The 27388-nt window shown below is 47.2% G+C and overlaps 1 protein-coding gene across 1 annotated transcript in view; it reads left to right on the top strand.

Moving 5' to 3' along the window:
• The window catches only part of LOC146784472 (guanylate-binding protein 1-like), an 888553-nt gene that overhangs the window by 764871 nt on the left and 96294 nt on the right, over positions 1-27388 (top strand). Inside the window, exons 12-13 of the mRNA XM_085633259.1 lie at positions 8620-8722; positions 10496-10689. Coding sequence (XP_085489385.1) covers positions 8620-8722; positions 10496-10689 — 297 coding nt within the window. The remainder of the gene's footprint in view (positions 1-8619; positions 8723-10495; positions 10690-27388) is intronic.

Raw genomic sequence — 27388 nt, 5'->3', positions numbered from 1 at the left:
GGTCGGTGAACCACCATTGCCTCGGCCACTCCGGAGCAATCAGGATCATCCTGGCTCTGGATTGCGACAGCTTGATCAGCACCGCCGGAATCAGGGGAATGGGTGGAAAGGCGTAGAGAAAGCTGTTGGACCAGCTGATGCATAGGGCATTCCCCAGTGTCCCTGGTTGGTAGTACCTGGACGGGAAGTCGCAGCATTTGCTGTTTTCTGCCGTAGCGAACAGATCGATATCCGGAGTGTCCCACTCTGCGAAGACGTCTCTTAGCACGTTGTCGTTTAGCACCCACTCGTGATTTTCTTGGACGAGCCTGCTGAGCGCATCGGCTTGGGCATTCTGCACTCCCGGCAGATGGGTTGCCGTGATCGTCAGGTTCCTGGCCACCAGCCAATTCCAGATCGTCTGTGCCTCCCGAGACAGCGTGCGTGAACGGGAGCCCCCCTGCTTGTTGATGTAATACATGGTAGTGGTATTGTCCGTCTGAACAAGCAGGGAGTTCGTCGTGAAGGAGGGATGGAACGCCTTCAGGGCCAAGTGTACTGCTCTGAGTTCCAAAAAGTTGATGTGGTAAGTCATCTCCGTCTGCGACCACATCCCCTGAATCTGAAGAGGGCCCGAATGCGCTCCCCAGCCCTGGAGAGACGCATCGGTCACTATGGTCTGGACCGGAATATCCTTGTGGAAAGGAGTCCCCTTGCAAACATTCTCTGAGGAGCACCACCATTTCAGAGATTGGAGAGCGTGTTGGGACATATGAATCTTGTCCTCCCAACGGCCCCGCCTCTGGTCCCATTGATCCTCCAGACATTCCTGCAGAGGCCTCATATGCAGACGTGCATTGGGGGTGAGAAAGATGCAGGAAGCCATCGACCCCAGTAAGGAGGACACCGTCCTCACTGTAGGAGAGCGGGCTGAGAGGAGGTGCAGGGCCTTCCCACGGATCGATAAGCGTCTCTCCTCTGAAGGACACACGCTTGCGTTCAAGGTATTGACTGAGGCCCCCAAGTACTGGAGACACTGCACAGGAATCGGCACTGACTTTGACATGTTGATGTGCAGCCCCAGGCGATGAAGCAAGGCAGCAGTCCTGTTGAAGTGACACTGGGCTTCCGGGAACGTGGAAGCCTCGGGAACTGTTGTTGTTGCTGGTGCTGTTGTTGGTGACCAGACTGGCGCCCTTGACCGCGTTGCTTAGAATAACGCCTGCCATAGGAACGGAATGACTTCTTCTGCTCCTTGGGTCTTTCCAACCCCACGGCCTTCAGGGTTTCCGCTTCGGCCTTCATGCGGGCCATCTCGTCATCCGCATGAGACCCGAACAGCGTCGAGCCAGAGAAAGGCAAGTTCGCAATCTTTTGCTGCGCTTTAGGCTTGAGAGAGGTAAGCCTCAGCCAGGAATGTCTCCTCATGTGCACTCCATGACAGTACCCATGGGTCGCCAGCAACGAGACATCCCCCGCCGCACTGATGATCTGGTTGGAGACCATCATGCCCTCGTTCAGCACCTCCTGGAAGTCCTCCCTTTTGTCCCTAGGCAGGGAGGCAGCAAACTGTTGCAGAGAGTCCCAAAGCGATCGGTCATAGCGACCCAGCAGGGCAGAGGCGCTAGCGGCCTTCATAGTCGTGGCCGACGTAGAGCACATTCTCCTCCCCAAGGAGTCCATCTTGCGGCTCTCCTTATCCGGAGGAGCCGCGGAAGAGGGCGTCGTGGAGTGTTGTTTACGAACCGCCACCACAATGACAGAGTCCGGGGGAGGGTCCACCCTGAGGAACGCCGGGTCCGAATCAGGGGCCCTGTACTTCTTCTGCAACCGTGAGGGAGCAGACTTCACCACCGCAGGTGTCAAGAAAACCTCCATGGCTGGTTCCTCCAAACCCGGAACCAAAGGAAGGAGGGGGCGGGAGAGGTGAGCCTTGTGCAATGTCTCAAAGATCACCGAGGTAGTGGGAACCGGGACTGCTACGGAGATTCCCAATTTCGCCGCCCCCTCATCAACACATCCTGGAAGGTGGCAATATCATCCACCGGCGAGATTCGGGTAGGCGGAGTTTCCGACAGCGAGGGGGAGAGCCGTCCATTGCCAGAAGAGTCTGTATACCACGTGCCTCTGGAACGAGATCTATACCTCCGTCGTCCATGCCTCGTGTGAGTGGACGACCTGCGTCTACTCCGTGACCTCCGGCGAGATCGAGAACGCGACCTCTGTCTGCGAGGAGCCTTAGGAACCGCCGGTAGCCGAGGAGACGGCGAAAGCTGCGGCACTGGCGGTGGTGGAGGCGGTGTAGGCCGCTTAGGAGGAGGAGGGGGAGGAGGAGGAGGCGGAGGAGGAGGCGGAGGAGGAGGCGGAGGCGGAGGAGGCGTAGGAGGCTTCTGAGGCAGCGGCTGGGGGAGAGGCTGCGGAGCTCCATCACTCCTTGTAGGGGAACCAGGACCAGCACTGTCCGGGCTCCCGTCCACCCTTCTCTTCTTGGCGGGCCTATCCCGTGCTGAAGTCAACGAGGGGGAGCGCCGTCGCCTCCTAGATCCACGACTGGAGATTATAATCACCGAAGACGTGTTCCCCGATGTCACCGACGTCGAACTGATCGTCGACCTCGTCCGGCGTCTTTTCGCCGTCCGGCGTCCCCTCGACGTCGACCGGTGGCCCCTCGACGTCGACGGTGAACGACGTCTCCTCGACGCTGATCTTCTTCGCCTCGACGTCGATATCCTTCGCCTCGACGGCGATCTGTGCCTCGACGGCGATCTGTGCCTCGACGGCGATTTGTGCCCCGACGGCGATCTGTGCCTCGACGGCGATCTGTGCCCCGACGGCGATCTGTGCCTCGACGGCGATCTGTGCCTCGACGGCGATCTGTGCCCCGACGGCGATCTGTGCCTCGACGGCGATCTGTCGACGGCGATCTGTGCCTCGACGGCGATCTGTGCCTCGACGGCGACCCCCTCCGTCTCGATGGCAGTCGCCGGTGTCTCGGCCTTGATGTCGTCGGCGGCGATCCATCGCGGGGCTCAGTACGACGTCGATGGGGTGTCGACGTCGACCGTGGAATCCTCGACGGCGACCTAGTCCTAGGTCTCGCCGGCCCCTCTCTCGACGTCGAACGTCGAGAATGCCGCGACCCCGAGCCCGGGATCGACGGCGAACACACCGGTGCTTTACCTCTCGCCTTCGACGTCGTCGCCTTCGACGTCGAACGCGATCTACCAGCCGGTAGGCGTCGCTTCTGCTGCTGTTTCTGCCCGGAGGTCCCTCCAGTGGCTGAAGCATGGGCAGAGGAAGGGGAATGAGATCCTCCATGCCCCGAAGTCCCACCTGTCCTCTGCTTCTCCTGTCCCTGGAGGCGAATCTTCTCCCTGTCCCTCAGGGTCCTCTTGGAGAAGGTCTTGCAGATGGCACACGCAGCAGGGACATGTGAGGAAGACAAGCAGAGGATACAGACATCATGTGGGTCCGTCTTGGCCTTTTTCCTCCCACACTCAGGGCATTTATCAAATAAAGCCATGCTAAGAGTGAGCAAACTGCACCAAAACTCAGGATGCAGTAAAGAAAGGCTCTAGACGTCGAATGAACACACTATTTATCCAAAAATCTAAAATTTAGTCCAAATATCCACCCAAAAGGGTAGAGCTCAAGCTCCAGGGTCCTGCTAGCAGGAGCCGGAAAAAAGAACTGAAAGTAACTTGCTTTGGCTGTGCATCCTGGGATACCGGGGGTCTCTGGAGAGTTTCTTAAAGGCACGGTATCCCTTTAGCAGACACATAATGACAGCCTATAGGGCTTGTCTGTCCACCCCTTCCTCTCTATTGTTTAAAGGGATTTTGGTGAAGGGAGTGTGATACAATAAAGGAACATGTCAGATGTGAATAAAAATGACATTTAAACTTTATTTTGGCTTTTGTGTTCACTTCAGAGGAAGTGCTGGCCAGTGCAGCCATGTTGTTCTTAGGCTGTATTATTTTTGTCTGTCTCTTAAGTGTCTTTGCAGGTTTGCAAATGCAGGACAGCTTAAGAGATATTTTGATTGCTCCGGGGTCCCCGCACATGGGCGGGACTATTCATAGATTATGACTATACACAGAGATCCCCTACTACAGAACAGTTGTTTGGGGGAAGTGTTCAATGTTCAGCGGGTTAAGGATACAGAATCCTAGCAATGCGCCCTCTCTGAGGCTGCAATCTTCAGCATGGTCCCGGTTCTTAGACCGCAAATGACACTGCTGTGCTTCGCTGTGCTCATAAAACTAACATGGGGGCCGGGGCACGGTATGTATGAACTTCCTATGTCCTGCCGTCCTGAGCAGGACTTATGAAACATGGATCATGCTTCCAATGTGACCATGCCTCCAAGAGCTCTCCACAAATTGTAACGGGCTAAATGCTTTTGGAGGAAAGTTTTCATGATATTTAGGGGCTCATTAGGATGGCGGGCGGATCTGAGTCCGCCCGCCATCCCCGCGTTGTTGGGACCAGCCGCCAGCGGTCCCGCACTGCAAATTAGGATGCGACCGCCACCATGGCAGTAGCAAGCTGCAATTTAACATTGCGGCAGGTGCTGCTGACAGCAGCACCCGCCGCTATGTTAAAATCGCATGCCTGGCATTTCACTGCACCACATGGCAGACACCACACTGTGCCTGCCACTTGGTGCAGCAAAATGTAGGGGGGTACCATAGGTACCCCCCAAGTGCACCTCACCTCCCCCAGACACAAGGGGGGCCCGCAACGGGCCCCCAAAACCATTGTCTGCCAGCCTTTCCATGGCAGCCTTACAAAATCGACATCCTAATATGGCGTCTGCCACGATACACACTGCCATCATGATATGGTGGGGGGTAACTCTCATGACGATGGCAGAACGATCGCCACCAACGGCCTGGCAGTGGCGATTGTTCCGCCATCGTAATGAGCCTCTTGGATTTACAGTACTCTCTCTGAATTGTTAACTTCACCATAAATTAAATATAAACTGTGCTACATCGCTTTTCTTTGAAGTATTATACCACATTATCTATTTACAAAACCATTAGCTGTAACTAATACAAATACAAGGCCTATTGCATTGCAAATGCTTGTTTAAGATAAGTCATTTGCTCAGCCATATATTGCTGTGAACTTTGGGCAGTGCTTAATTTGTTAAACTAAAATAATAAGTGCATATTTGTACAGTATTTCTTAGTAGCCCACCGCTGCTGAATCCTGAGGTGTCTGAATACAAAGGCTTCAGAGTCTTGATTTCACATAATACTTTTTTCATACCTCCCTCTACACTTTCTGTCCCTTTATCTCTCTTTTGCAGGTTTCTTCTAATCATGATTTTCCCCTTTGTCACTGTTTTCCTACCTTCCTACCATGCTCCTTTTTACTTTGCTACTGCTCTCTTTTGGTCTCTGCCATGTCTGATGATGAAACATTAGTTTTGGTCCTCAAAAGTGACAGTGAGCACCACCGGCAACCACTGGCACAAATTAAGAACTATCTTAGGGGTTCTCCCCTAGCAGTGAATAGCATTACAAGCTGCAAATGGGTTTTCTTGATACGTCCAGCTCTGTGGAATTACCTTTTAGATTCTACTTACTTTTTAGTGGATCACTGACAAAATATCGATGTAAAAAATATCGATGACAAAAATTTAGACTGCAAAAATATCGACTCCCTATACTTAAACAGGTAAGAACGAAAATATCGACTCAAAAATATTGAAGTAAAAAATATAGATGTACAAAATATCAACTTAAAAATATATAGAATATAAAATTAAACATTTTAAATATTATTATTTTTTTTGACTAGATAAATTAAATTTAATTTACATTTTAACTAAATATAACAAATAAACTTAATTAAAAAAATATAAACACACAAACATAATAATGTATACATAAATTTAAAAGTACATTTCGCAATACAATAAATACAACAGTAGGGACATTGTTGGATAGCAGGGAAGTAAAAATAACTATTCCCACTCCAGTGTGTGCAACAGTAGAGAAAGTATTGGATAGCAGAGGGGTAAAAATTATTATTCCCACCCCAGTGAGTGCAACAGTAAGGAAAATATTGGCTAGGGAAGGGGTAAAAATTACTATTCCCACTCCAATAAGTGCAATAGTAGGGAAAGTGTTGGATAGCGGAGGGGTCAAATTTAGTATTCCAACTTGAAAGAGTGCAACAGTAGGGAACATTTTGGATAGCAGAGGGGTAAAAATTACTATTCCAACTCCAGTGAGTGCAACAGTAGGGAAAGCGTTGGATAGCAGAGGAGTAAACATTACTATTCCCACTCCAGTGAGGGCAACAGTAGGGAAAGTGCTGGATAGCGGAAGGGTAAAAATTACTATTCCCACTCCAGTGAGTGCAACAGAAGGGAAAATGCTGGAAAGGCGGGGAGTAAAAAATTACTATTCCCATTCCAGTGAGTGCAATAGTAGGGAAAGTGCTGGGTATTGAAGGGGCAAATATTACTATTCCCACTCCAATAAGTGCAATAGTAAGGAAAGTGCTGGGTAGTGAAGGGGTAAAAAATACTATTCCCACTCCAATAGGTGCAATAGTAGGGAAAGTGCTGGATGGGGAGGGGTAAAAATTACTATTCCCACTCCAGTGAGTGCAACAGTAGGGAAAGTGTTGGACAGCAGAGGGGTAAAAATTACTATTCACACTTCAATGAGTGCAACAGTAGGGAGCGTGCTGTATGGCGGAGGGGTAAAAATTACTATTCCCACACCAATAAGTGCAACAGTAGGGAAAGTGCTGGATGGCGGTGGGGTAAAAATGACTATTCCCACTTCAGTGAGTGCAACAGTAGGGAAAGTGTTGGATAGCGGAGGGGTAACATTTAGTATTCCAACTCCAGTGAGTGCAACAGTAAGGAAAGGGTTGGATAGCAGAGAAACAAAAAATAATAATAACATTTAAACACTTTTTTAAATATTCTTAAAAATCAATAAACAATATTTTAAAAATATCAGATTAAATATATTAAATATTAACATTAAATATTTTAATTACATATAACAAAAAGGTACAACTATTCTCTAAAGTAAATTAATACATTTATGAACAATATTTATTTAAAAGAAGCAAATATTGACAAACAAAAATTTAAAAACAAATAATGTATTTATTTTATTTCCTACCCTATAACATCACATCAATAAAATAAAAACTTCAAAATGTTTATTTACATTTATTTCTATAGTTAACATAAATAATGATTTTCAAAAATTATTAATAATACAAATAATTAATAACAGTATTTGAATACGCATTTTTTAACACTATAATATGCACTACACACACCTAAAATGAACTACACAATTACCATAATTAATTACTAATGAACTAATTTCAATTAATTAACAACTAATTATTAATTCATCAATTAAAAATAAATTACTTCCCACCCTTCCCACTATTTACACCTGTAAACACCATAACACACACCTTAAATTAATTACCCAATTACCGGCATTAATTACTAATTAATTAATTTAATATAATTAACAACTAATTATGAATTCATCAATTATAAATAAATTACTTACCAACATTTTCACCTCTAAATACCACAACACACACCCATAATAATTCAACAATTAACATAATTGCCAATTAATTAAAATTATTTAACAACTAATTATTACATAATTAATACAAAATTAATTTACACATTTAACACTATAAGTTCTCAATTCCACAATTATTAATACATTAAAATTATTCTATAAATTTACTATAATGATATTCCTTCCCACCCTATTCCCCTTTAAACCCACAACCCGCTACGGTACTACTAAAAACACAAGATTCAAATAAAATAAAAAATAATAACTACTAAAAATAAAAAATAAATGGTATATACTACTAAAAATACATATAATAAAAATACAAACAATTCTTATTCAAAAAATACATTCATCACATTCATATAAAATATATACTAAAATACATAACATTAATGAAAACGATATTTTTAACATCTATATTTTTGCAAACGATATTAAACTCTTCAATATTTTTTACATTGATATTACTTACCCAAAGTCGATATTCTTGACCACGATATTTTGTTTGTCCATATTCTTGACCCACGATATGGTTGCCATGATATTTGTGCAAGTCCATATTTTTGCCTCAATATTCTGTCTCTGCACCCTTTTTAGTCATTTCTTACTGTATGCATTCTCTAAAACCAAAGCATATTTCGTCAGCTTTGAACTGCAGACTAAAAAGAGCGCAAAGGGGTGCTAGTAAGCTAGTTAATTTTATGATCAATCTAGTAATACTAGTATTAGGCAAATTTCTATTAATAACACTCACACTCCCTTAAATCTTCAGTCTACTCTTTTCATGACTTTGAAAGGATGGCCAACTGTGCTTCTATATCGCTGTGTGATTCAGGTGTGCATGGTGTCCGTCTAATACAACTTTGGTTACGGCTTTGAAAAGCTGCTTATGGTCCTACCAGGAGGTAGCATGGTACACTCACATTTGCAATAGGAGAAAGCCTAGGACCATCATCACAATGTAGATAAGTCTATCCTTCTCTACTGGTACAAACATATGCTCTCCTTAAACTGCAGGTGTCCAGTGCAGCATAAATTGTGTATTCTTTCCTAGGCAGAAGAAGTTCTCCAGGAGTCTATTCAGAAACAGGAATCTGTAGCAATGTCAATTCTGAAGATGGATCAGACCCTGTCGCAGAAGGAGAAGGAAATTGCTGGTAGGTGGTGATGTTATTGATCATATCAACTGCTGTGAACACTGCAGAACAAACAGTAGGCTTCAGATTCTATTTAAGTACTAGTTCATCCCATGCAGTACAAACTGCTTAAATCAAGTGTGATCTTCAGGAATTCTGCCTATTGCCTGGAAACCTTGTTCCTATTCGATTATTTTTTAGCCCTTTTCTTTGAAGATTCCTCGCCCAAGCAAATGAACTACCAAATGATTTTAAGCAAAGTAGTTGTTGCACAACTGTGTGTACTGTAGGTTAAAAGGCACATAAATATGCATTACCATATAATGTGCTAAACACACCATCTTCTTACCAATGACTCGCTATGTGACAAAACACGTTCTCCAGTAACAATACTGCCAGCAGATTCCAGAACTGTCTTCCACTGTAAATCCATGCACTAGTGAGGCAGTGTAAAGGATACCTACATGACATAAACGACATCTGGTGTACATTATCCGCCAGCATCCACTACATGCATCGGAGCTAATAACAAATAGAACTATTGATTAGTAACAGTAAATTATAGGTATGTTTTTCAAAGAGGAGTTCTGAGTGACATCAAATAGACAACTAGAGCAGAGCTTGAGATGTTGATCATGTCACTCAGAACCCGAGGTGAAAAACATCCCCATAATTCACTTTTTACCCATCTTTAATTTTATGTTTTGTATGTCCCCCAAAATCATTTGCCCCTGCTTTTAACTACTATGCAGTGGCAGAGGAGTAATGGGGAAGTCATACATAAAATGACCTCTGTTATGTATCCCTTTCCCAAAGATTTAAAAAACACTCCTTCCATCATTGACCAACTCCCACCATGTTCCCTGCCTTCCTTACTCCTCTGCAGCTGTGCTGTATGCTTTCAATCAAAGCAGACAAGCAGAGCTGTGATAACAAGTTCTCGGAGATGCATGTCGGCCGGGCCTGGAAGGCCTTTATGATATCACAACAGTGGGTAACCAGTTTTATTATCAACTGTTGCTATGTCATAGCAGTGGTTACGAGATTCTGAAACTGAAATGCCACACATAACAACATACATAATAAACTCTGCCTTTTGAGGGCATCTTGGCTCATATCCTTCAATACATTCCCCAACCAAACAAACAGCTGAGCAACTTTGATTAACCAGCAAACGTTCCGCTTCAATCCCCAGGTACATCAAATACAATTGCCCTAGGACATTAGAGACTACTTTCATAGTGCCACAATCAGAAGGTTAATTAGGAGGATGTAAAAGTAAATCAAGGAAAATCAACCCTACTAATCAATATTTAGCTAATACACTGCCTGCCTGCTGGCTGTAACGCAGGTCAAAGATATCTTCTGCACTCAGTCTGCAAACGCTGTCCAGGCCATCATGCCAACCAGCACCTACTTTGATGCCTTTTGATCACCCCATGGGCCGCTATGTATAAATGTAAAGTCCTAAATGTTTACAATATCTACTGCTCTTTGCCCTTTTCCCTACCTTAAACACTTACACTGCCATAATCTGTGCTAGCTGTTTGAATCCATCTACAGCCTAACAGGATGACATTTTCACAGCTGATAAAATGAGAAAGAGAAAGGTCCGAAGTATTAGATTTATTGGGTACCCCTTTCTTAAGGAATAAGGTTCTCAGGTTTTCTGAAGTTGGGCTTTGCACGTTTTATTAAGATTTAGCACGTTTGCACTCTCACTATAGTAACAGCTTTGAGTTTGCAAAGTATGTTTCTTCTCAGGAACCTCTCTCACTTATGTATTTTCATCAGAGAAGCAAGCAAAGGTACAAGCTGCAGAGCGGGAGATGAAGCTGAAGGATGAGATGCAAGCAGCAGCCCAGCAAAAGTTGGAGGCCCAGCAGAAAAGCCATGAGGAACATGTCAAGCAGCTGACACAGAAGATGGAGGAGGATAGGGAGAAAATGATGAAGGAAAACGAGAGACTAATGAGTCAGAAGCTCAGTGTAAGTCTCTGACCAGCTTTATTATTTAACATTTCAAATTTTATTGTATAGTATGTAATGTGTATACAGTGGCGTAACGAAACTTGAGGGGGCCCCTCTCCAAACTACATGGAGGGGCCCCCCCATTCTCCGTGCCAGTCAAGAGCTCTCAAGCCAGCGACCCGCCATACTGCCCATGAAACACATAAAAACGTGCCTCCCCATGTCTTTAGTCGACCTTCTCTGAAAACCAGGACATGTGCTAAATTTGTCGAAATCTAATGAGACACCTGGTGAAAAACCTGGACTGTCCTGGTAAATCCAGTACACCTAGTCATCCTAGGCCCTCCAGAGGTTGGTGGCTTGTGATCTTCTCTAGTAGTCAGTGCCAGCTGCGAGGCAGGGGCTCCTAGTGAGGCACTGCAGCAGAGGCAGGAGCCAATGAAAAGTACCAAGAGGAAGCATGCAGCCATGGACTATCATTTAGAAGTCGCCAGGGATTGTACCTGCGACACCTTGCTACCAATGGCTCTCCCCTTGCGACCCATGACACTCCCCTTGCGACCCATGGCAGGTAGATCAAAATAAAGAGCAGAAGGCAAACAGGATGCAGGTAAGAACTGTTTACTTTCAGAAACTTCTTGTGTTAGCCGCTTTCTGTTTTGTGAAATAAATATATTCATCCTGGCAATGTACGCTCTGAAACATTTTCCTCGGTTGTCATGATTGCAAAGATTAATACAATATACGATCCTTAAAATGTAAAGCCTTATTTCTCTATTCTGGCCAGATAGATAGATTCCAAATTACAATGCTTTGTAAAAGGAATAGATGGCCCTGAATAGAGTGCCCCTGGTGACATGGCCTATCTGGTAAACTTACTATACATTAATACCAGCCTAAGGGCCTGACGAAGAGGAGATTGTATATTTATCTAATAGATATTAATAACAGAGCCAACCTTTGCAATTATAAAAACTTAAAAAAAAAAAAATATGTGACACCCCTCCAAGTCAGCTATGCCAGGTTTGACAAACTCCAGACAGTCCTGACCTTCGAGCCAATAGCATGTTGCATTTTTGGAGATGTTATTCATTTCCCTAAACAGAGTCGGTACATTCTAGTGCAGTTACAACATTAATTAGGAATATAATCAAAACGGCAGAATATATCAGAGCCAGTGAAGAAATACATCAAACACCCTTCTTTGTATTTAGAAAGCCTAAATACCTAAAAGCAGTCGTCTGTGTGCTAGCATTTTACAAAAAAAATGACCAAGGGGCATATTATCAAGAACGGCGTTAAAATTATCGCCGCTTTGGCGGCAGCAAACTGCCGCTAAAGCCGTGATAATGGGCTTGATAATATGCCCTTGAGAATTCCAATAGAAGCCCATGTTCTGGTGTGAATAAGGGCTTCTTGATTGCCACTGAGCTCTGTATGAACATAGCTGGAGACCATGCAAGGCCCTTGTGTCAAAGGTCACAAAGACTGTGACAGTGATTGCATGCAATCTAGGAGACCCTGTACTTCTGGTAAGTGGAACTCTGTCTTTGGAATAGTTCAGCTCTCCTGAAAATTCAGGCGTGCCCCTTTCCAAAACAGGAGATGTGGGTGCTTGAAGTCTGTAAGCCCCTACCCATATCGTATCTAAGTTATCAAACCATTACAACATCTTTCATTAACAAACCTATCCCCAAGAAAATAGTAGCTAAAGGAAACTCAAAAACAAATGTATCAAACATTAACATCTCAGCTACGCGTCTGCACGGGGAGTGCAAGTATATAAAGCTGAGATCTTATGTGTGAGAATGCATCCATTTCCCTTTATAGATTTGCATAGTTAATGTGATCTGCTGGGTAACTTCTTAGGCACTAGAGAGGTGGGTTCTAGACAGCCAGATAGAAGATAGATGCTGCTGCATAAAATGCATCTCTTCAGATAAAAAAGATGGAAACTTCACCCTTTCCCTGGCCTTGTCATTTACCTGTGCCCAGTTCTCCGACCAGGACTGGCCCTTGAAGACCCATTTCTGATGCTGCTTTGATATTTATGAGGTAGGTCCAATTCCAACCGACTGTGATCGAAATTTAAAGAACCGGCTGTGAGAAGGTGGCCTGATATATGCTGTCCACTAGTTCTAGTGGGCACCTTGTATCAGTCCAAACAACCCCTTATGGTGAATGGTTAAAGACAACCTTATATGAAAGCTATCCTAGTGGTAGCTATGGAGAGTAGCCTTCAGGCTAAGTGTTGAAGGAATGTAAAGCAGCTTGTTTTACCAGTCTGTAATCTCTTGAATGATCAAATGAAAAGACAACCACACCAGGTATATGTTCGAAATATATGTATCTAAGGTTAAACACACCCCCCTAGTCTCCTTATGTGACTGGAGTTCGAAGTACTAAAGTTACAAGTGATCAAGCATCAGTAAAAGCACAAATACACGTTTGGGCCCTAGGGGCACACCAAACCATATACTAAAAAAGTGGTATAAGAACCACGACTGAAATAGGCACTAGGCCTATTGCTTCTAGAATCGCTGGGACCCCAAGGAACCACCCAAGGTAGTGACACAGGGGACCCCCCGGGAGCTGTATGCAGTGTGGAAACACAACCACGGGTTCCTATTATCTTCTACGGTCAATGTCGCAGTTGGAAATTTAAAGATTAGGGACACTTCTAGTCGAGTCAGGACCAAACCCTTTTGGACTTAAGAAGTTCTAGGGCTAGCACCCACGAGAGCACTGGAGTACTCGAGTTACCTCACCCAGGAAAGCCGGGTGCAAAGGTGTCTTTAGGTGTCGGGTCGCGTCGTCGATTTCAATGGAAGCCTGCAAAGAACTGCTGCTGCCGTGAAGAGGAGAAGTGTCCGGAGAGATCCCAGCCTGGATCTAGGATGTAAGGAACCAGAAAGCAGAGGGGACAGAGTCTGGGTCACTTGCCAGTGACCTAGGGCAGGATGGACCAATGCCCACAGATGTCGGGTGCTTCAGGTGAGTTGATGGGTGTCTTGACTCTTCAGCCACGAGGTTCAGGAGGTGTCGACGAAGTCCACGAGCCAGGTGCGAGCTGTCCCACGAAGTCCGTCGAGTGCTGCAGTGTCGGCGACCAGAAAGGACCCAACAAGCCTTGGCAACGGCAAGTCACTGGAATTCAGAGAAAGGACTGCGGTGCAGACCATCAAGGTTTGAGGGACTCACTCAGCGAAGGTAAGTCAGGGCATGTCTGGAGCTACCAGGAACGCCCAATCAGAAAAGGAGTCGCCTTCATGGGAACCTGCTAGCCAACGGGCTAGTGATCACGAAGGAGCCTCGAGCAATCGCACTTGAAGCTGGCCCACGGATCACTCGTGGAGTGGAGGCCAATAATCTTCAGTGCAGGAGGTGCTCAAGGCTGGGGCTACTTGGAGCCCAAAGCACAACTTCAAGGATGACCAGGAAGGTAGTGTTGCTGCAAAAGTTCACGGTGTCCAGGGGTCACGGTTTCACGTCACCCATGATAGCCACAGCCCTCAGCTTTGCTGTGGACTTAGGGTAGCCTCGGGGAAGTCTGGAAATTTACCTCTGGAGATGCAGAGACTTCGGCGTCCGGCGAGAGCTTCAGAATTGCAGACCGGTCAGTTGCTTCTTTGGTGCCTGCCAAGCAGGGGAGTCACTCCTTGACCCCAAGGGAGATTTCTTCCGTCTTCTAGTCGTGATAGAAAGTTGAAGGTCCAGGATATATGTTGCAAAGGTTCGTCCAGGGTAATCTAAAGTCCTAGGGACTAGATTCCTATCCTTATACTAAGTTTAGGGGATGGACTAACTCTAAGGCCCCACCTATGGGTGGACCTGGGGTGGGGGTGGCGTAGTTTCGCACCAGAGCAGGGGCTGAGTGCCCCTGCAACCGGTTTGAACTGGGCTATGCACAGGGACACCTTGTGTGCCCTAGGCAGTGTCACAAAAGCATTCTCTGAATGCACCCACCCTGCCCCAATACACATCTGCCTGTCTGGGGAGGTGGTTACACCTCCCTGTGACAGGAAACCTATTGTCCAGGCCTCCCCTGCCGGAGTTTCCCCCAGCAGCAGGAGGGCAGACCCATGTCTGTGGCAGTGGCATCCATTTTGTGATGCCAGGGCTTTGGAAAATTTTAACCGGGCTTAGCCAGTGGGAACATGTCTCTCCCTCTAGAAGGGTGGAATGCTACCCCTGCCGCCAGGACTGGCGGGGGGGGGGGGGTAGTATTCCAAAGCGTTTGACACCAAACACGACATGTTTTGATGCAGCCATCCCAAAGTTAGCATTTACCGCGAGGTTATAATGCACTTAAGAGTATATGGTATGGCTGTATCACAGAACAGCCATAAGGAAGTGTTTCCGAATGCTGCAGAGGGGCTCAGCTCATGCTTGGGCGCCCTCTCACATAAAAACAAGCACTCTGCCTTCAGGATTGTCAAGGCCTGCTATAGGAGTGGCTTATAGGTTTATATGTGTCTGTATAAGGTAGTGATAAAGGTAGCCTATACCACAGTAAGGGGTGCAAGCACACCCTTACCCAGGCTGCAGTAGCAGACCTGTGGTGTCATTTTGGAGTGCTTCCCAGGGGTGGCATAATACATGCTGCAGCCCCTGGTAGACCTCTGAGGTACCTATGCCCTAGGTACATAGTATACCATATACTAGGGGCTTATAAGGCACTCCAGAATCCAATTAGATATGTACCTAATGTACATGGAAACCATTTTAGAGAGGAACAGCTAGGCTGTGGTCCTGATTAGCAGGGCCACAGCCAGACTAAGGTCGAAAAACAGTGAAACACCAGCAAAAAGTGGGGGTACCCATGTGAAGCAGATTCTGCTCTCCTACACCGGCCGATACAAAGGTCAGTTCATAACATTTTTTACTAGTTGCAAAAATAGTATTTTGCAACCTGTAAATAGTATATCTGACCCCAACTTACTTTGCCTGGTAACGGCCATTAGAATATACTGAAGAACATCCTTTGGCATACCATGGTTATATGGAGCTTGGATAACTATAGCGTATACTCGTGTGCAACAGAGGAGCACCACTGTGTCTAGCGGTTACTGGTAGGATCGGTAGCCCATACGTGAGGCCTGGCTGGAGTGAGGAGTGACACACCACAGGACATTTGCTGCTCACCGTCACCAGGATGGTTGCTCCAAGGGTACACCTAGAAGAGACGAAGGGGCAGTCCATGGACTTCTCACGTATCATCATTCATCCGGAAATGCACTCCTTATAGTCCATTGATGCCACTGGGAAAACATGCCAAGGTTATATGCAGCCTGGATAAGTGTTCTATAGCATTCACTGATGCGCAACAGAAGCCGTGAGGCCTAGAGTGAAAAGTGACGCAGCGTAGAACATGTGCTGCTCACGAATCACCAGGATGCATGCTCCAAGGATACACCTAGAAGTGACGAAGGGGCAGTCCATGGATTTCTATGTATCATCATTCATCCATATGCACTCCCTATGGCCCATTGATGCCAATGGGGAAACATGCCAAGGGTGATATCGCTGGCAGTCTAAGGTTGGCATGACTCTTTACTTCTCACATTTCCTTCTCCCCTTTCGTCTACTTTCAGCACCCTGCCATCTCTAGCTGCTACTGCTAGGACGATATCAAACATTCTGTGACTTGAAGGCGTTATAAAGCTAGAGAAACTAAATAAACTGCTCCAGGTTCCACCCGAAATTACTGCAACTTTATACTGCACCTTAAACAAGCAAGGACAAAATAAAGTTATTACAGTGGGATTTTACATGGAATTAATATAAATGTGATCCGTTTTATTTTGGGATTGCAACAAACCCCCAGTGGAAGTATTCTGCAGCAATGTAGGCATTCTCCGGAGTTCAGGTCGGTTTATAAATCTTGTTGATAAATTCTGCTGTCATCTGCAGAACAGTCGCCCACGGAATGAAGGGGAGCCACATTCCACTCGAGAACGAGAGCACAGGAACGTACGAGACTGAGAGGCGGACACCGAAGGTGACTTCGTCGCGCAGAGCACCAGAGGAGGCCGCTTTGTAAATGCCTGTGGACGGTATTGGCTACTAACTCCAAGGAAGGGTTCACAGACAAGCTCACTGTTTTGCATGGCAGCACTAGTTCGTCAAGATACAATACATGAATGCATTCACTTTAGCTTACTCACAGATAGATTGTTTACTATGTGTTGGCCCAGGCAGTGCTTGTTTGCTGGCAAATTAAAGTAACTGAGTTCACAAGCTATTGCTAACAGAATTGTCTGTAAAGTTAACGACATAAACAAAGGGCTCGATAGGGGCCGTTTAAATGTCAGATTTTAAGCACAGTTGGGTTCCGTGTGAGGCCCACCCAACACCACCCATATTAACTGGTCGACCATCGCCTTTGTCCCTGTACAGCGATCTGTTACCTTTGGCCACGTTTATGCTATAGAAATACATCGCACATAGGGTGACCAGACGTCCCGGTTTTGCCCGGACGGTCCCCGTTTTTTGTGAAATGTCCCCGTGTCCCGACACTGTACTCCAATGGAGTCAAATGTCCCCGTTTTAGAACAGTGTCCGGGTTGAACAAAGAAATGTCCCGGTTTTTCACTGTTCCGGTTGCGCGCATGCTCTGGTTTCACAGCTTGGTGACGTCACTGAGGTGAGCGCTGTAGCAGGAAGGGAAATCCTTTGAAGAGAGACATGTTCTCTCGGGATTTCCCTTCTCTTTCTCTACACAGCGCCACCGACGTCATCCTGCAGCTGGTTAGAACCACCTGTGACCGGCATGACCCTGATTTTACAGCCTGCCGCAATCCACCGTGACCCTGCTCTGCCTTAAAGCGAGCGAGGGTCGGACAGTCTCAAACTACAGCAGAATCCAGCAGCAGCTTCGTGACGCCTCCCCAGCCCTACCAGCACCGTCGGGACACTGCCTTGCATCAGAGCTGCATCATCCAGGAATCCTTGCCCTCCCAGCCTGCAAGCCCGCAACGTGTAATTTTAACCCTGAGAGTTTTATCCGCACCAGTGCTGGCTTCCTGGGGGCGCCGTGTAGCGTTTCTTTCCCCCAGCAATTACCAGGCCTCACATAAATGTCAAGAGTGTGATTAATTATCTTCCTGGAGACAGATCAGCATTTTGTATAGTTGAGGTTTTGACTTGGCTGAAGTTAGTGCAGAGGGTTAATATGCCTGCTGCAAAGAACGTGTACCAAGTAGATTACAGAGTGTGTATGATGTAAACAGATCTGCAGGGTTACTGCTTTCACAAGAGACATTTTTTTGCTACTTGCAATTTATAACTTAAAGTCCTAATATAGAATAGTGAGCTATTAACTTTCATCCTAGAACTGCATACACACTGCAAGGTATACATTATTAGAACATTGATTAATGTTTCAAAAAGGGTTAATCTGGCTAGAAATCGATTCTTAATATTAAAGAAAACTCCCAACTATGCTGTTTCTTTTTCGACTCTGCGTTTGTGCTTCTCCACACCAAGCACTCTTAAACTATACTGCCTACCAGTATGGATGACATGTGACTCCTACACTTTCAGTCCTTTGGCTTATGTAACATTTCCTATACACTGATTTACACACGTATGATTGATTGTCTCTGTGTAATGTGTGTGTGATGCAAAGTGCTTGGACACCCTACACTGGTATGAGTGGCGCTATATATAATGCATCTGATAGAGTGTGGTTATGGTGACTTGGTCACTGTTAAAGGGTGCTAGTGAGAGAATCCGTGGTGGAGGTGGTCATTGGGGGGGGCACCAACAAACATTGTCGCACAGGGCGCCACCAGCACTAAAGCCAGCCCTGTCTTATATGTTCTAAACTATTTACTATGCTAATGTGCGTAAATGTTTCCACGTAAATAAAGCAAACATTATTTATATTTCAGTCAACTGCGCTGAACGTAGGGGGAGTGCTTTATGGGAAGGAGTATTCTACAAACAGCAGTATCTGATTTTGACGAAGACAGAATGTGTGTGTGTGTATATGTGTGTATATATATATCTATCAAACTCGCTAGCGATGCACTCGTTCACTTCCTCGTGGCAAAAACAAGAGCACAAACTCCTCTTCGATTGTGCAATTTTCTTTATTGTTCAGTTAACAATCCCAATATATATACTTATCTAATAAGAAAACAAACTTGGACTAAAGCAAATGTTGAGGCAAAGTCTGTTTAAATGGAATTAATGCTTACTGCCGATAAAAGACCTCTGATTTGTCATCTGTAATGCTTCATCTCGGTCTTGGAGGGAGCAGTCGTAGTCCTTTTTCTATGTTTATCACATCTGTCAAATAGTCCTACTTTTATGTCGGTGGTTACTGCAAATCGTAGTCCTACTTCTATGTCTATGACCTGTCCCCGTTTTTTGTTTTGAGAATCTGGTCACCCTAATCGCACAGGCACATACATACACACATTCTGTCTGCACATTTCAGAACTCTTGCAGCAATTTCTAGTGAATGAATGTAAATCGTACTCTTTGATGATCAGATGCTGATGCACTGATGCTTGCGACAACACATACTTGTGTTTTTTCTAACAGGTTGTATTGCTGCAGGGACGATGGCTCAGTGAGCTGAAGTCTCACTGCCAACAAATGAAAAGTTCTGGGTTAAAGAGTTCAAGTGTCAACAAGAAGACTCGGCCTTCCATTTTTCTGAAATCGGAAAACTGAGTTCGGGTTAACAATCACATCTCTTATTTACAGCGCTTAGAAGCGGCATAAGTGCGGTTTTAGTGCAGTATAAAAAACAAGTTAATATTGAGAGTGTCTGTGTTTGTAGATGCATTTGTGTGCCTGGTCATATAAGGTACAAACAGACCCAGGCCTGAGGGCCCCACCCACATCCGGCTCTGACTGAAGAGAAACAATGTAACTTGTTACTTTGTTTCTCTTCAGTTCTCGGTCAGCGCAGGAGCTCAGTGCAGGCTGCTTTAGAGAGAGAGAGGCTTGCTTTAGAGCAAAGCAAGTCTAAAGCAAGACTCTCTCTCACAGCTCTCACCGAAGAGCTGAGGGGGCCCCCTTCACTTTCTGAAAACTGGGCACCCACCCTCTCACCGCGGGGGCTGCAGGGGTGTTTGTTACGTCCCTGTGTGTTACAATCCCATTCGAGTGGAATGAAAGTGTTACTTGGGACCCTAGTTCGCCATCATAAGTGCCTCTATTAAATGCATAAACAACAGACTAACAATTGATGACTGCTCTTCTGAGACCTTGTCTCTTTAATAGCACTTGCCCCTCCTCGGATAAATGCATCCATCACGATTGTCTGGTTGGGGGAGTCAGCTGCCCTATTCACGATTTTCTTTCAACATGTTTCCTTCTGGTGTCATATTAGAAGTGGCAGGAGAGCAGAAGAGAAACGGGTCAGTTTGTAAGGCCAGTACACCGCTTCTCCTGGCATTCCTGCAGAGGACTCACGCACATACGCACACTGTGTACAATACAAATGCAAGAAACCATTGATGCTCGAAGAAAACACGTGTCTGGCAGGAGGCAAGAACTTCTCTCAGGAAAAGAAACTTCTGATGAATAAATAAGTCTGTTTCTGAAGGATGCACGTTTTCAACTTTAGAGAAGAGACATATTGAGATGTCTATGGCGCTCTACATGCTGCGGGATCTTGGCAATGCTTTGAACAAAATCCATTGACATCTGTCATGGACTGCCATTCAGAAGGGTTGCATGACGAAATTATGACCTGCAACAATATAGTCTCTAAAATATTAACATTCCTTAGGAAGTATAGACTTAGGGGCTTATTTATGAGAGGGTCGCATCACGTTTGCACCACGCAACTTGCTACATGCATGAAACAGACTTCTAAGTCATATTTTTAAAGCCACGCAAAGTCACTTTGCGTGGCTCTGAGTGCTTTAAAAATCCTGGTGTAATGCAACGCACCACAAATCACTGCATTGCGTTACTCTGCCTTGGGAAGGCATTCCATGGGTAATGCATAAATGTTCCCATACAACTGCCATGGTTTTTGACGCATCCGCATATGTACAAGAACTTGTAAACCTGGGGATGCGCCAAAATCTTACTCCTTCCCAGGGGAGGATTAAGGAAGAAAAATATCTCTATTTCTCCTCTTTTCTTTCTTTTTCTATGTGTACTGCATTCTACAGCACACATATAAAGAGTAATATGCCTCCCCGGACTGTTTTTGTGAAGGAAGGTGTTCCTCCCTGGACAAAATATTTCTTGCATGCAATGCAGGCACCCTTGCACCCTGGTGCAAGGGTGTCTGCATTGGCGATAGGCTGCCAAAAGTGTACCAGTGCAGGGGAAAAGGCGGGAATGTACCCTATTGCCTTAAATATGGCGCATTTTTGCCCTTTCGCTATCACGCTGCGCAGCACAGAAATTTGACCTGCTGTGCAGCACTGCGTCACAATGTTATAAATGAGCCCCTTACTACCTAACACCACGTCTAATTATTTCGACGGTATTGTGCAAGTTGGAGTTGATGTTGTTGCAAATCGATATTTTAGAGTCAATTATTTGGTACCACACCTTTTAAAAGAATATCACCGAAGTATGGGTACATGGAAAATGTATTTTCTAATGCACAGTGCTTTTTGAAGATTTCTCATCTGTAAGTATCTACTTGTGTCAGAATTGATGCAGAACAATTTCATCAAAAAGTCCCTCAATTCCTAGGTTGCATTATTCTTTTGACCGCTCTAGGTGCAAAAATTGACTACGGCATGAATCCTCGTAGGCACCACCCTCATTAATTATTTTTTCTATGCTTTTCAGACACCAGAATCCGATCCTCCTTTCTCTTCTCCCTAGATAGATACCACTAGGTTACAAAGAATTAGCAAAGGCTTTTTTCGACAATAGGACTTCAAGACTACTAAGGCTATGTGTAGCAAGAGCAAAAAATATATATTCTTGACACACACTGCAGTAAATGAGACAAAACAATTTAATAGAACAGCATATTTATCCCTCCTATTGTTGCAGGGATTCTGACAATGAACAGAACTATGTGTAGGATTATAGGACTATGGTGTGCAGGGACTAAGTCATCCTACCACCTGAGTACCCATAAGCCCAAGACCGAGTGCCTCATTTGCTCTCCTACTCACTCACAGAGAAACAAGTGATTAGACACCCCAGAACACAACACTCCCAGATCTCTCAGGAATCGCTGTAACAAGGCACACCCTTTCGCCCTCACCCTTATACTAGTCCACAATAAGCTCTGACAGAGACATGAAAACGTTTTAAAATGTTTAATTTAACTAACGTGTCCTAACATGCAGTATATGTGCCACAATAAGCAGAGAAATGCATAATACAAAAACAGTCAGCATAGAAACTAGTCCACATATCATAAAGGGAGATGTCATGCTAACAGGACATTAGGGGAAAAGACCATAGAGCCTATCCTCCCTCCCCTTGCTAGAAAAAAGTTATTATTATATATTAGAAGATCTCTGGGCTTTGTCAGCAGACCCCATACCTCAGCTTATATATGGTAAGTCTACAGCACAGTTGCTGCCTCGCTCTTCTCCCTGAAAAGGTACCTCTCCAAGTGTGTGCTAACATGCACGCCTCCCCATAATATCAAAAGTACAGGTGTTAAACAGCAGCTGCAATGGTATGTTTTGTCCAGGTGCCAGGGCCTGACCAGAGCAGAATAATGAGGGTCATTGTTGTTCGACCTTGTACAAAAGGTTCAGACTAAACAGCAGGATCAGGCAGAGAACGAGCACAGCAGACAGTTCTCATGTGAAAAGCATAAACAAAGATATTTGCAAAAACAAAGCCATGTAGTAACGTGCGCAAAAGCAGCACAATGGCTGCAGGGCTCATGCAAACAAAGGTGCCGATCACGATCCTGCAAAAACCGGGTACGAACCGTCGGACGGAGCATATTCTCCGTCCGACGCTTACCCGGTCGTCAAAATATACAAACATGGAATTACGATTCGCACGGAAACTCAATTTCCGTACGAATCGTACAAAACCCCGACCGATGAAAATAAACATACAAATGCGATCCGGGAAAGCGGGACGCACGCAGCCTGCCATTCACGAACCAGGAATTACGATTCGCACCGACGTCATCCCGCACGGACAATATTTTCCGGCTGCCAAAAACTGCCGGGAAATCAGGACGACGCGAACAAGGAGGACCTGTACGCGACGGACAGACATGGACCCGAACCTACGTGTCATCCCGGCCCTCATAGCAGTCGACCTCCTCTACAGGTTCCGACGCAGACGCCGCAGAAGGTCAGAACAACTAAGGGAGGGGAGGAAAGGGGGGGGGCAGGACCAGGGGCAGGCCACAAAACCACCACCAAAGTCACACAGCACACATGCCCTGGACATACCTGACCCCCATGCCCTGGTCACTACGAGGGGGTGGGGGCGTGTCCAGCAAAGCCAGCGTCCGCCACAACGGAAGTGCCTGACGATGCGAACCGGCAACACAACTATACAGGTACGTCCCATACCCACGCCTTAAGAGCGTGGGTACGAGTCGTACCACGCCCACACCTACGTCACCCCAACAATGGGGGGACGGCTGTACCCACGTGGCAAAGGCCTGGGTACGGCCCGCACAAGCATCACATAGCGTGGGGACGGATATGTACAGACCGTACCCCCACCCCCGTATGCATGGAGCGTACCCCCAACCCCAACAGTGTAAGTACAACCCGTACCCCCACCTGCGTACGTATGGAGCGTACCCCCCACCCCAACAGTGTAAGTACTACCCGTACCCTCACCCCCGTACGTATGGAGCGTACCCCCACCGTAACAGTGTATGTACGACCCGTACCCTCACCCCCGTACGTATGGAGCGTACCCCCACCGCAACAGTGTAAGTACGACCCGTACCCTCACCCGCGTACGTATGGAGCGTACCCCCACCCCAACCGTGTATGTACGGACCGTACCCCCACCCCAACAGTGTAAGTATGACCCGTACCCTCACCCGCGTACGTATACGTCCCACCCCAACAGTGTAAGTACGACCCGTACCCTCACCCGCGTACGTATACGTCCCACCCCAACAGTGTAAGTACGACCCGTACCCTCACCCGCGTACGCATGGAGCGTACCCCCACCCCAACAGTGTAAGTACGACCCGTACCCCCACCCGCGTACGTATGGAGCGTACCCCCCACCCCAACAGTGTAAGTACGACCCGTACCCTCACCCGCGTATGCATGGTGCGTACCCCCCCACCCCAACAGTGTAAGTACGACCCGTACCCTCACCCCCGTACGTATGGAGCGTACCCCCCACCCCAACAGTGTAAGTACGACCCGTACCCTCACCCGCGTATGTATGGAGCGTACCCCCCACCCCAACAGTGTAAGTATGACCCGTACCCTCACCCGCGTATGCATGGAGCGTACCCCCCACCCCAACAGTGTAAGTACGACCCGTACCCTCACCCGCGTACGTATGGAGCGTACCCCCACCCCAACAGTGTAAGTACGACCCGTACCACCACCCGCGTACGTATGGAGCATACCCCCCACCCCAACAGTGTAAGTACGACCCGTACCCTCACCTGAGTATGCATGGAGCGTACCCCCCACCCCAACAGTGTAAGTACGACCCGTACCCCACCCGCGTACATATGGAGCGTACTCCCACCCCAACAGTGTAAGTACGACCCGTACCCCACCCGCGTACGTATGGAGCGTACCCCCCACCCCAACAGTGTAAGTACGACCCGTACCCTCACCTCGTATGCATGGAGCGTACCCCAACCCCAACAGTGTATGTACGTACCGTAAAACCACCCCAACAGTGTAAGTACGACCCGTACCCCACCCGCGTACGTATGGAGCGTACTCCCACCCCAACAGTGTAAGTACGACCCCTACCCCACCCGCGTACGTATGGAGCCTACTCCCACCCCAACAGTGTAAGTACGAACCGTACCCCCATGGAGCGAACCCACACACGTGTATGTTCTAAGCGTACATATTGTTAAATAGGAGGGGTGTGTGCCTATCACTCCCAGCAGTGCCCAGACGCAGGAGGGGTGTGTGCAGAGTCCTCCCAGCAGTGCCCAGACACAGGAGGGGTGGGTGCCTAACACTCACAGCAGTGCCCATGGAACACAAAGGGTGGAGTAGCCACAGATACCATGCCCACAAATTTCAGTCAGGTGCACAAAGACCCTGCAGTACATGTAACACATGTGTGCGAGGCTGGGAGTATACGCATGCATAGCACAGAAAAGAAAACATGTCCACATGAAGTCATGTCAATAGTCCACATACACAAGTACAATGACTACCAAGGATGCCACGAATGATGCAGGTGGAGACATCGCTCAGCATGCATGTGCAAAGTTGAAGGAGTCCGTCACACACCCAGCTAATGTACACACAGCTCAGCGCTAAATATTGGGAACACCCTGCAGGGAAGATGTCAGGGTACACAGAGGAAGGAATACACCTTTGGACAATTTCACCATGCAGCAACTGCTTACATGAACACAGAAACCTAGCTAACACCGTGTGATGGCACACAGATCCCAGGGTCCCCCCTATGACCAGCACACTACTACATTTCCCACACACCCAACACATGAACACCACCCAAAACCATGTAGCAGCCCCACCAACAGCAATACCAGCAAAGCAGTAGTGTTCCAAGGGAAAAAAAAAAATTGCTTTATTCAGCATGAACCAAAAAATCTTGTTTGTAGGAAGTTCAATATTTACAAAGCCCATAGGGCAGTCCAGAAGTCACAGCTGGATGGGGGACACAGTGGGATGTGTGTCCCCTAGCTTGCCTGCACAGTTACATTCCGTCGTCTTCCACAGGGATGAGGGCATCATGTGGGGGGGAAGAACCAGGCACTGCAGGGACAGGAGGGTGAAGGGTAGGCGTCGTGGGTGCAGGGATGGAGGACTCCACCACAGGGGGTGGGGCAGGGCCAAAGGCGGAGGCCAGGATCTCGCTGCACACCTGACCGCTTGCGTGGTGGTGTCACTGTGGGGCTCAGGGACAGAGCGGCCATGAAGGAGTCTTTGGGGGAGATGTGGCCAGGAGAGCTGAGAGGAGGGGATTTGGAGGGAGTGGATTTGGTGGAATGCGGACTCCCACTCTGGCTGCGTGTCACACGTTTGCCCTCCGACCAAGTGGGTGTGCCTACTTCACCCTGTGTGTGCGTGTCAGGAGGTGTGCTGTGGACCTTCCCTGCTGGTGTGGTGCCTGTGTGTGTTGTGGTGGGTGCATGCTGACGTCTGGGTGTACGTGGGACAGGCATGGGAGTGGGAAGTGTGGATGGGGCAGGGGTAGGGGGTGGGACGTAGCGCTGCAGGAGACCCACTGCTGCAGTCAGTGTCGAGTCTATCGACCTCAGCAAGCTGCGTTGGTCAGCCTGCGATGAATGAATGCCCTCCAAGTATGCCTCCATGTTGTTGAGGACCTGGCTGTGGCTATGGAGGACATTAAGGATCGCAGCCTGACCAATCTGCAACTGCCGCTGGATGTCCACAGACTCGGCATTGGCGGCAGCAGTGGAGACAGGGGCAGGGGGTGCGGTGCCTGGCAGGAAGGAGACATGTGGTGACCGGGCACGTTGGGAAGGGACACGAGCAAGTGGGAGGCGGCTGATGGCAATGGAGGGGGCGGGGCGAGATGTAGTGCCGCTGTCAGCTGCTGGTGCAGCCTCCGCCCACTCGGAGAGATCATCCTCGGACCCGTCAGCTTCATACTCTGTTGTGCCAGTCGACAGGTCCCCGGCTTCACTCTCCTCCGCCTCAGTCCCACTTGATGTGCCAGCCCCGATGTCACCGCTGGCACTGGTGCTCGGTCCCTCTGCTCCGTCTGTGCCCATGTCTCCCTCCGTGTCCCCCGACGATGCTGTGGGCAGGGTGAAGAGACAGAAATTAATCATACACCTGTATACATATGTCACATGAGTCCAATCTACATAGGTTACAGTGCATAGCCTGAAACAAAAGAAGAGTTACATCTACAAAACAAGGTACATATGTAGGGCATGCAAGACACCGTTGTTTGACCCACCATGCCACTGAAAAACTATGGAGAGCATGACACAATAGCAAATGAGATGGAATGGAATTTTGACTGAGGAGCAAGACCCTGGGGACAATCCAGCACTGCATCTGCACCACACAGCGTGGCAGGAAATAGGGATGAGCAGGGACCATATCCAGGAACAAGAGGCACATGCAGCATAGGTTATACTGAAAACATGCCCACCATGACTGGCGCACTGCACCTTGAATGCATGTCCAGACAAACATCACACACTGGCCAGTCCTAGCAAGGAGATATCAGGTTGTGACATGAAGGCCATGCCCGCACCACCCACCCCCTACATGAGACAATTATTTGGAGACACAGGAAGCACTTACATCTCTTAGTCTGGGTGAAATACACATGGGATGCTACAATTCAAGATTGCACACAAAATACCCAAGGTGCGCCTGTCCAAATAATCATGTACAAATGGGCATCATCAGATGATTGTAACAAGACACAGAGGCAATGTCCACCGTGAGTATGAACAAGGAAAATCAGGTCAGGCTGTACAGTGGACACTTGTACTACATTTCACGTCAATATACATTTGGCCAGGGGACAATGGCACAGAGCACAACCTATGCTGTAGACACAGAGATTGTCGACATATTCGGATTACACACCTGATACCTAGGAAAATATGCCCCTGGGGACAGTA

Source organism: Triturus cristatus, chromosome 11 (genome assembly GCF_964204655.1).
Source record: "Triturus cristatus chromosome 11, aTriCri1.1, whole genome shotgun sequence".
Taxonomy (NCBI): Eukaryota; Metazoa; Chordata; class Amphibia; order Caudata; family Salamandridae; genus Triturus; species Triturus cristatus.
The sequence above is the reverse complement of the archived record's forward strand: the minus strand, read 5'-3'. Positions and strand labels throughout refer to the sequence as shown.